Source organism: Protobothrops mucrosquamatus, unplaced genomic scaffold, assembly GCF_001527695.2.
Source record: "Protobothrops mucrosquamatus isolate PMUCROS unplaced genomic scaffold, P.Mucros_1.0 scaffold907, whole genome shotgun sequence".
In the NCBI taxonomy this organism is placed as follows: Eukaryota; Metazoa; Chordata; class Lepidosauria; order Squamata; family Viperidae; genus Protobothrops; species Protobothrops mucrosquamatus.
Window position 1 is genome coordinate 199,925 of NW_015387159.1, and position 11,262 is coordinate 211,186.

At 36.8% G+C, this 11,262-nt stretch overlaps 1 protein-coding gene across 1 annotated transcript in view; it reads right to left on the bottom strand.

The window, feature by feature from the left end:
* Positions 1–4,841: 4,841 nt before the first annotated feature.
* LOC107290482 (utrophin-like) overlaps positions 4,842–11,262 on the bottom strand; it is a 74,742-nt gene continuing 68,321 nt past the window's right edge. The window contains exon 3 of the mRNA XM_015819363.1: positions 4,842–5,049. Within this exon, the coding sequence (XP_015674849.1) occupies positions 4,842–5,049 (208 nt within the window). The remainder of the gene's footprint in view (positions 5,050–11,262) is intronic.

Here is an 11,262-nt window from a genome sequence, read left to right on the forward strand (position 1 = left end):
CACCTCGTTTGTTCCTTTTATATTCCTTGTTGAATTCTGCATTAGTTATGCTTGTGGGAGCTTCTGTCCTTGTTTCAAAGTTCAGAGTCTTAAACATTCAGCAAACTGCTTCCAGCTTCCATTTATACTGCCATGTTAATTTTATGCGTGAATAAATAAATTCTTTGCAGTCACCTCAAGAAGCTCAAATATTTGCAGTAAGATTGCTCAGAAATGACAGCATTTAAGGAAATTCCAGTTTGTTTGCTATTTAATTGGTATTCAATCCCTCTAAATTTCCTTGTAGAAATTTATGCATCTTTTGCTTAAAACAGTTGTGCTAATGGAGAACAGAAAAATGTTTTTTTTGTGTGTGTATTCACTAGCTTGAGAGCATGGCAGTTACAATAAAACCTAAAAGATGGAAATATAATTAAACACTAGGAGATAAAAATATGTATATGTATATTTGTTAGTGGCTACTTTCTGCTTGTTTGACTATCCCTCCTCAGTCTTCATGTCCATAGAGCTCTTGTATAAAGTTCTCCACATCAAATATAACTGTTAATAATACAAAATCCAGGCAAATTCATAAAAACAAATTTATTACTTTTTCAGAGTTCAAGCACATTTTAGCAATATCTAAATAAATGAAGCAAGGAAATTTGAATCTAGATTGTATGCTGCTTATTTATTTACTTCTCTGAAGCAAGGTACTGGGGAAAGAGAAGAGGAGACAGAGCTGTTAAATTTAATAACTTTAAACAAAAATGTGCCACAACTTACTTTGAAATGAGAACAACACATTAAAAATGTAAGAATGGGAATTTGAATAAAGAAGAGATAGGCAAAGGAGTACATAAGCTAGTTATTAAGCATTAGGAATGAATGGCAGATATAACCACAGAATAACATATCCAATAAATAATTATCAAGAAGCTAAAATAATGCAAATTCATAAGCCAACAGTTCACAAATATAGTACATGCTGTTTTAGGGACAAAGAAAACATTAAGTACTCTGCAGGTATCTCAATAAGGCCCTTTTTTTCTTTTTATTTCTTTTTGCTTCATTCCACCATCCTACCCTTCCACTTTCTTGTTGCAGAAAGTGTTTTTTTTAATTACAGATAACATTTTTTATTTTGCTAAGGGTTCAACAAGCTGTATTTAATAATCTTTGGGACTCAAACATTTTCATAATGGTTACATATGGCAAAATATATATAGTGCTTTCAGGATAAGCCAAGAAAGAGCTGTCCTCTAAGCAATGGTGGGATTCAGCTGGTTCGCACCGGTTCAATAGAACCGGTAGCTAATTTCTTTTGAGTTCCGTGAACTGTTTGATGCGTGGCAGAAACAACCCTCTTCCTGCCCCCCATTGGACCCATGCAACACCTTCTTTCCAACTCTGACGTGGTCCTCCGTCACTTCCTCTGCTGCCGTGTGCAGTCCCACAAACAAAAACATAAGAGGCGCTGTCCTGCAGCAGCTCTGGAAGTGAAGCTGTGCCGCCCATCCTCGCACTGGTGGGGGTGGCGGTGGGGGAAGGCGGGCTCTGGTGTGCACCCACCCCTCACCATTGCCGCTCTGCATCATGCCCCTCATGCTCCCAGCCCCTCACCACCACTGCCCCAGCAGTTCAGGCCCCCAAGCCAGCTGTCTCTCTACCTGAACTTGAGTAGACGGGCCCAGTGTCAGATCTAGTAGATCTAGCTCTGAGTCTTCTTACTCCTCAGAGCCTTCCACAGACTCCGATGTGACCCCAGGCAACTCTTCCCCCACATTCAATTCATCTGACTCGGCTGCCAGATCTGCTGGCAGGCGAGGACTCACAACAGGTGGGGGGTGGCTTTCCTCTGCGGAGGTGTCCTGGCCCTCCCAGCCCCCTAGCCGGACCCCCTCACCTTCCCCCAACTGGGACCTGCCAACCCCACCATCCTGCACTCGAGACTCCTGCAGCCCCCCCATCATACCTTCCTGCCCCCCCCCCAGCTGGGACCTCCAGCATTTTCACAACCAGGAGCTCCTGCCCCCCCTTCGATGGGACCTCCTGCCCCCACCCCAGCCTACCCCCAAGCAGCCCACCCCGACCAAGGCGGAGGGAAGGCGAAGCAGAGAACCAGTTGTTAAATTATTTGAATCCTACCACTGCCTCTAAGTATTAAACATTAGTGTGATGATAAAAGGAACAAAACACACAAAAGGGTAATTACACAGAAAAGAAAAGGATAATTAATAAAATTACTGCATTGTGAACAAAAAAAAAAGACAGCAATTATATAACTAATTTTCCATGTAGGTTTTAAGGTGTGCATAACTCTTACTATTATACTGATTAATTTAGTCTCTGGCTGTAAATTTATAAAATAAATAACATTATATGATTATCAATTTGTCTTTTTCTTGGGTAAAGCTGACCCACAGTTATTCTGCAAGAAAAATAAGATTAATATTGGAGAAATTATTTAAAGTACCTTATTTAAGATAATAAAACTCAGTTCCATGCAATCATTTATACAAAGCTTTTTTCAAAAAGAGAGCTTATTAAAAAGAGGGGAGAAAGCAGATCTCTTATTAGAGTCCCTATGTTCTTCATCTCACTTAATTAAAAAGAATAGTGTGATTTTTTTTAAAAAAAAAACAGATTTCTTCCTCCACACTGTGATCAAACTTCCTTCACTTTAAATTAGTAGCCCTTTAGGTCTATGAAGAAAGGAAGTAACAGGACAATAAAAATTGGGGGGGGGGACTAGAGGCTGAGGAGCGTTTTTGCAGCACCAAATTAGATCCAGTACTTTTCCATGAAAAATTGTGTCAAAATAGTGGAATTTGTTTTCTTCCAAAGCTCAGAGCAACAGTAATTATCAAAGTGGAACTATTAAAATAATAATGATAAAGTGTTGTTATTAGTTTTCAACTTATGTGCAAAGGCAAAGGCAAATGAAGAGCAATTAAGATAATTAAAGGCCTGGAGACTAAAACATATGAAGAACGGCTGCAGGACTTGGGTTTGGCAATCTAAAGAAAAGAAGAAATAGGGGTGACATAATATCAGTATTCCAGTATTTGAGGGGCTACCACAAAGAAGAGTGGGTCAAATTATTCTCCAAAGCACCAGAGAGCAGGACAAGAAACAATGGTTGGAAACTGATCTAAGAGAGAAGCAACCTGGAATTAAGGAGAACGTTCCTAACAGTGAGAACAATTAACCAGTGGAACAGCTTGCCTTCAGAAATCGTGGGCACTCCATCACTGGAGGTTTTTAAGAAGAGACTGGACAGTCACTTGTCTGAGATTGTATAGATTCTCCTGCTTGTGCAGGGGGCTGGATTAGAAGACCTCCAAGGTCTCTTCAGCTCTATTCTATTCTATTCTATTCTATTCTATTCTATTCTATTCGATTCGATTCGATTCGATTCTAAATTGTAATGAAGAAATCTATTTAGTAATATCACTCAAGAGTTCTCATAGGAGGTAGAATCCACACCAACTTTGGAATGATCTCAATTCAGTGAGATCTATCCCAGGTTATTAGTATTAGACAGAGACAACAGCAAATGCTTTCATGTCATCATCGTCGTCAACCATATGTTTATAAATATATTTCATAAGTACTATGTTTATTTATTTCTACTGTTTGGGGCTAGATCCCATAATACATTTTGCTCATTTGGAGAAAACATGAATGGAAGGGAAGTAGAACCACAAAAATGGGCTCAAGTCCTAAATGCTTATTTGGTTCTCAGGTATACAGGCTTGAAGTCAGCATAGAAACTAGTGCAAGTAGGAGAGTAGATTGTAGGTGCAAACCAATGTTATGATGCTCAGCTGCTATGTATTTTTATTTTTGTGTCTGGTAGTTTATCTAGTTTAATGCAAGCTGTCTAGAGTCATGTATGTAGATCAGGAGTCTTCAAACTTGGCCCTTTTATGACTTGTGGATTTCAACTCTCAGAATTCCTCAGCCAACATCATAAAAGGGCCAGGTTTGAAGACCCCTGCCTTAAAACCTAGGAATATAGAAACAGTTTATGCAATACTTAAGTGAATAGTGTTATTCTGAAGAGTTTAAATGAGTAGTTAAACATGTGCCTGATATTTAAATGACAACAGAATCAAATGCCTCCTTGTTGAAGTGCCTCATGATTAAAAAGGATCCATCAGGTTTTATCCCGCCTCACAATTTTCAGAGTTTCAGTACAAATAGAAATACTCTTATGTTCACATTGACAGCACATATTCTAAATACCAATACTGGATGTTACAAAAGATGAGTGCTACATTTTTATTGTTTTTTTAAATTCTTTAAATGTAATGCTAAATATATTACATTCTCTAGTTCTCTCTAAAGTTCAATTCACATTTTCCTTTCAAACACACAGAAGTTGAATGATTGTGCATCTATGTAAAAAAATAACACCCCATGAAATATTTGCTTTCTTGAAATGAAGCATTAAAATATGGTATCAAACATGTACTGAATTCTGCTTTAAAAAAATACTGGCAACGTTGAACGTATTTGTCTATCAGCCGAAAGCTATGATTATTTTTCATTTCTTCATTACTTAACTTTTTGTATCTGCCTTCTGGACCCAGTTGGCAATGTGCCCATGGCCTTTTAGGTTTAATGATGTCTAAAGATATATTTATATAGCTATATCTAAGATCAGCAGTTACTGAATTCTTCAGGAACATGGCTATTATTCACATAATAGAACAGAACCTTCCAAAACTGTCATTTTTCTTTTTTCAGTACTGCTAGTTGTGTACGGGACTCAATGGTTTGCAGCCAGATATTTCAACATTTCAATTGGAGGGCAATCCTATATGTTTTACATCTTGTTTAAATGTTGCAAGGATTTACTGAAACATGCTCATGACGAAATAACAATGTGAAATTAAGCAACTTACTTTACAGTGGTCGTGTTGCTGCTGTAAAGTTGGAACATCTCCACCCACAGGCATCTCCTTCTTTAATTCATCATCTTTCAAATTTAGCCATTTGATAAGTTCTTCCAGTGACGTCACTAATTTACTCCATTTCTCCGCACTTGCCTCCAAATGAGCCCTACAATAAGATTCAACACATTTTTCAGGAGCTTTGTGTGCTGCATTAAAACATAACTAGATATTAGCGATCAAATACTGCATGGTGAATAAAGTGTAATTTTCTTTATTTAAATGCATGGTGAATAAAGTGTAATTTTCTTTATTTAAATCAGGGGTCCTCAAACCTGGCCACTTTTAAGACTTGTGGACGTCAACTCCCAGAATTCCCCAGCCAGCCTGGCTGGGGAATTCTGGGAGTTGAAGTCCACAAGTCTTAAAGTGGCCAAGTTTGAGGACCCCTGATTTAAAGCAAATGACAAAACAAACGATACCTTCAGTATATTTGAAAATTATTTATAAATGAACGAATCCAATAAAAAAGAATTAATGATAACACCATGGTGCTAAGATGCATTTTAAAAATCTTATTTAATGGATTTCTAAATGTGTTAAAAAATAAAAAATAAAGGCACCAAAATCTCGTCTTACTTCTGCACTTCCTTCAAATCCAAGCTCTGGCCACCATATAAATGGATCTCACACTTCCCACACTCTCCAATTTTTTAAGGCAATTATTTTAATTTCTATTTAAGCTGTTACTTGATAGCCACATTTCCAAAAAGGCATAAGCATTGGGGGGGGAGGTAAATGTTGTCCAGCTGAACACTGTTGATACTGATTATATTTTGTATTTTGCTGAATCAATAAATCACTAGAGCATTGTGCAGTATTTCAGTTAATATGACATGCTGTTAGTGTAACTACACTTGATGTCAGATCTCTTTTATTTAGGCTCTTGTTTATTTATGGCAAACAGAGAGCACCTTAACAATTAAGAGGAAATTGTTACAATCTTCTGTAGCCATTTCCCCCCCTAGAATGATGATAAAAGTATCCCATCCCTCTCTTTCAAAACGATCTGTTCAATGATCCTGATTAATGTTGAGAGCATTACAATATTAACACCTATATGTCACTTAGGCTCCAGGGCACAGTTAAAAGTTCTCACTTTAGCTTTCTGATAAAGTTTTTAGTTTTCAATATGAAATTCCAAGCATTTTAACAATACATTTAATATCAATAAAAACAGCTTGAAGCAAACAACAACAAAAATCCCCATGCAAACCAATATAAAGGTAAAACAAATCGTAACAATACATCAAGCAGGGAGTATCCATCTAAACATTAACATACTTTTTTTCCCAATTTTTCTCTAGAGCATTTCTGTTTACCAGGATGCTTCTGAATTGCTAATTATGTTGTTATCTGCTTAGCCTCTTACCAATTCTTGTAGTAAAAGTAAGACCTGCCAAGGCTCCCTATTGGCTAATTAATCACACTCATTTATTGAGGCACCTATGTATACATGTTATTTATATACATCAAATTAATTTACATAGTTTTCTCTTTTGTTACCACGCTTCAAAAGACATCTTGATTAAAAGTATGTCATTGGATAATATGCCATCGATATATTTATAGAAAGTCGTGGCTCAAAAATTTAGATGGCATACAGCTCAAGAGAAAGTGGGTCATGCACCAAGACAGTGATCTAAAACTCAAGTTGTACAGCCAAAGAATAGTTAAAACAAAAGGAAGTTTATGGCTTTGTTTGTTCTTAAGACTTGGTCTTGTGCAACCAGAATTAACCTTCTTTCTTCTTTAGAATTAACCCCCTCTTTCTTCAGATCTCCTGCTGTTAACTCTAGCCAGGTCCTGATGTTATCTGCTTTGCCTGCTATTATTTTATGTCCTGCCCGTGTAATATTTTGCCTTATCATGTCTCTTTCCTATTCTTTACTTGGTCTTTCCAGTTTAGTCTCTCCAGTACTCCCCAGATATTTCATATATTCCGATGCCCTTTTTCTTCTTCAACTATTTGGTGCACTTGTGACATTCCACACTCATCTATTTTCCTTGCTAACTAAAGTCTGTCACCATCACTGCATGGATGAAGGGCATGATTCATTGTCATTTCTCTGGTCTTCCTATCCAGGATTTTTAGTTCTGCCTGAGTCAGCCTACTATTCCAACTGTGTATGTAATGCCTGGAATTGTCCAGGTGCTAATTCCTTAATGGTATTTTCTCCCTGAGCTGGAGTTTTAGATCTTCTTCATTCTCATGATGTCTTCATTTCTATCCTTCTTCTTGACTCCAGTGTGCTTGATGTTGTCAGCTTGAAGGATACCCGGCTATTTGTATGGTCTTCATCTGTATTCTTGATGTTATTTCCATAAGGCATTTTGATTCCTCCAGGTTTCACCATTTTTCCTGTGTTAATGGTGAGGGTGGCATGTTTGTGCAAACTCCATTGCGATATCTTGGCTGCATATACCAATAATGTTGAGCAGCAATTCTATTTCAGATGGTGTTTTTCCATGCAGATTCAGATTGTCCATATAAAGGAAATGGGATAGCCTGGCAGATGCTTTTGATGTTTGATAGCCATGGCCTGACTTATATTCAGTATTGTTGACAGAGGAATCAGTGACAATGACAAAGAGTAGTAGTGATAGTGATCCTTCTTGAAAGAGTCATCATCTCTTGATATTAACTTCTACCAGCCTATCACCATTGACTAACAATGGTGTCTTTTATTGTGCCACTGATTTTTGCACAAAGCTTCTGATGTTGCTACTGACTCTTTATCATTTCTAGGCTCTTGATTATCCAATCATGTGGCAGGGAATCGAATGACTTATAATCAATTAAAGCTACTTGCACCTTGGCCTTCATTCTTTTACAGTTTTCCAAAATCACCTTGTCAATTAGGAGTCAATCTTTTGGGGTTTTTTGCTGTTTTGGCAGTGTTGTGGGTTTTTTTGGTTTTTTGTTTTGCTCAAGTGGAAAGAGTTTGTTTTCAACTACATGCCCTTCAACTGCATCAGTTACTACTTCAGTTAACAATCTGAAAGTTGTTGTAAGCAAGTAATTGGCCTATAGTTGCTGGTGCTGACCTTTTGATTGGCTGATTCATTATTGGTAAGTTTTGCCAGATGTTAGGCTATCTTCAATTTCACTTCCTTGCAGTATATTGTTAAACTGCTTGGCAATGAGTAAGTGTAGACTAGTCAGATATTTCAACCAAAAAACACTCAGTTCATCTTCATCTGATACTGACTAAATCTTGATCTTCCTTGCATTTTCTCTACCATTTCTGCTGTTATTATAAGTTTTTTTTATTTCAGCTTCTTTTTTTATCCTTATCCACCTTCTTTATCCAAGTTGTATTCTTTTTGTATTTCTTTGGATTGTCCCATAGCTGTGCCCAGTACTGCACTGTTTCTTCTTTGTCAGGGGCTACCACAAAGAAGAGGGAGTCAAGCTATTTTCCAAAGCGCCTGAAGGCAGGACAAGAAGCAACGGGTGGAAACTAACCAAAGAGAGAAGCAACCTAGAACTAAGGAGAAACTTCCTGACAGTTAGAACAATTAACCAGTGGAACAACCTGCCTCCAGAAGCGGTGAATGCTCCAACACTGGAAGTTTTTAAGAAGAAACTGGACAGCCATTTGTCCGAAATGGTATGGGATTTCCTGCCTGAGCAGGGGGTTGGACTAGATGACCTCCAAGGTCCCTTCCAACTTTATCATTATTATTATTATTATTATTATTATTATTATTATTATTATTATTATTATTATTATTATCATTATTATTATTAAGTGTTCACTAGTTCAATTTGGTCTCTCCATCGATGCATTGGTAGAAACCTTTCTGATTTGACTGAAATTGAGGTTCTGCCTATAGAGTGCAATTCAAACTTCTTGTCTGCTGATGTTATTATATGGAATATCTATATCATACAATTATTTTTTATATTCATCTCAGCAACGAAGCAGCTGAACAGCTGAAAATTGTGATGCAAACATCAGACAAACACAAGTTCAACCATAAAACCATTAAAATGTGATTGCAATGCACCATTCATAAGAATTACCCTCATTATCTCATCTGCATATTCTGACACTGAAATTAGTGCCTGGCTGAAGTAAATGACTATAAGGCAGCAAGAACCATTCATTCTTCCAAATGATGATTAATATCCAAGAAATACACGGGCAATGGGATCATATATGGAAAAAAGGACTGAAATGTACATTGAATTATAATTTGAAAGATAATTTTTATAAGAGTATGTACTGTTGGTATTTAACATCTGATAAACTGTCAAAGAGGTATAAGGGTATGCCAAATCTATGTTGGAAAAGTAAACAATTTGAAAGTACTTTGGACAGTGAAATCAGATAAGTATTTTAACTCGGAGAATTCTTAAATTGAATGTACAATTGAAGACAGAGGTTTTTGTTTTAGGTTTGATGGATAAACAGATTGAAAAAAATAGTTGGAACTTTGTTCTTATATGCATTAACAGCAGCAAGGCTTCTCTATGTGCGGAGATGGAAGGACTCACATATAACCCACAATGAAAGAATGGTGAAATTAATGGAGTTGGCAGAGATGGCACAATTGACTGCTTGATTAAAGAAAAAACTTTGTCTACCTTGTTTTTACTTGGAACCCACTTTTGGATTTTATTTTTGTTTGAAACTGAAAGAAATAAAATTTTAATCTCAGGTTGTGATGACTAGATCTGTTTATGCTAATAGAAATACTGTTTATTATTGCTTATTCTAAGGTTATTTTTACCTGTATTGAAAAAAGTCAGAAGATACATTTTCATATAGCTTTTTTTCTCTATCTCTGCACTCTCCCTACTCCTTTATTTTTTTTTTAAAAAAATCCTTTTTCTTTGCTTTTTGGTATTTTATATTTTTATGAAATTTAATAAAGTTTTATAAAAAATAATCTCCAAGACAGACAAAGCTGTTGAATTAGTGGAATTTTGCTGGAATTTTGTAGCTCTCAGTTAATGTATTAGCATAAACCTATCCCTATTTTTCTAATTTGACAGGGAAGGATTAGAGACACCAGGCATTAGCAGTGCTTCCTTTAATTATCTCTACTATTCTTTCAAAGTAAATAAAATACAAAATTCCATTAGTTCAGATATTCACAGATCATGGGTCAGAAACTTTACATCAGGGTATATTGCTATGGGGCACTTATCAAACTCAGATAATAAAAGAGCAGATTATCTTGACATTGTATTATTTACAAAAATGTTTCTGAAAATAAAATGAAATTTAAAAAAACACATTTATTTGTTATGCTTGCTAATGTTAACTATTGGGCCTGAATGGTTTAGAGATACATGCTGTAATACGAGCTTGTAAGGCAATATCTCAAATTCAGACTCCTGCTTCCCGGTGCAACTCGTATTCCTGCCTCTAGTGAACTGTCAGATGCATCATAATCTGCAACTAATCTTTATAATCCAATCATTCATTCATAAATACTAATTGCTCCTCTTGGGCAAACTGCTTACAATTTTTAATGCTATTAAAATTAAGATCAAATCCTAATCTTGAAAAGCATGCTGATCACCAGCCATATTTTTTTAACTTGCTCTGCCTGGTTCTCCATGCAACAAGATTTAAGTTTGGATTTATTTTGTTGTTATGAGAATTGAGCTTACTGTGATGCTATGAAAATAGATAATCTTATAGTTAAACATTTCTCAGAGGAGCAGCAGGCAGAGATTATTCTTAGTTTCTAGTACTGATAACTGAAATTACTACATCATGAGACACAAGAATATCAATTGGTTTCACTGATCTGTCTCTATTTAGGGTGAGGCTAAGATGGGTTCTTGAATGTATGTTTTCTGCTTCATCATCTGCACACAGAATATGATCCCTAAATCAGGAAGTTCTTCATTTAAAAGGTCCACATATTCAGAAGACATGGTCACATATTCAATATAAATGCAAGTTTTGGATAATTCATACTACTGATTAAAGAGATAGAAAAAAAAACTCTGATCTTTGCTTCCTATTTTATGACCTTTTTTTGTGCCTTCAAGTCAGTTTTGATTCCTGATGATTGCATGGGCTAGTCCAGACATGTCAAACACAAGGCCTGGGGGCCGGATGCAGCCCGCGGAAGTAGTTTCATGTGGCCCGTGAAGCCATCCTGGAAACAGTGAGGGAATGGCCCCCACTGCCTTGGCCCTGGACCAGGCCGGCCGGGAGCCAATATACAATTTTGTGGTGGCCATCTATGCTGAAACGCATTCAGTCTTAGCTCCACAAGGCCGTCTAGAAACAGTGAGGAACCCTGCTGCATCGGCCCCGCCCCCCTGGGTGCATGCTGGGGAAGTATCACCCTT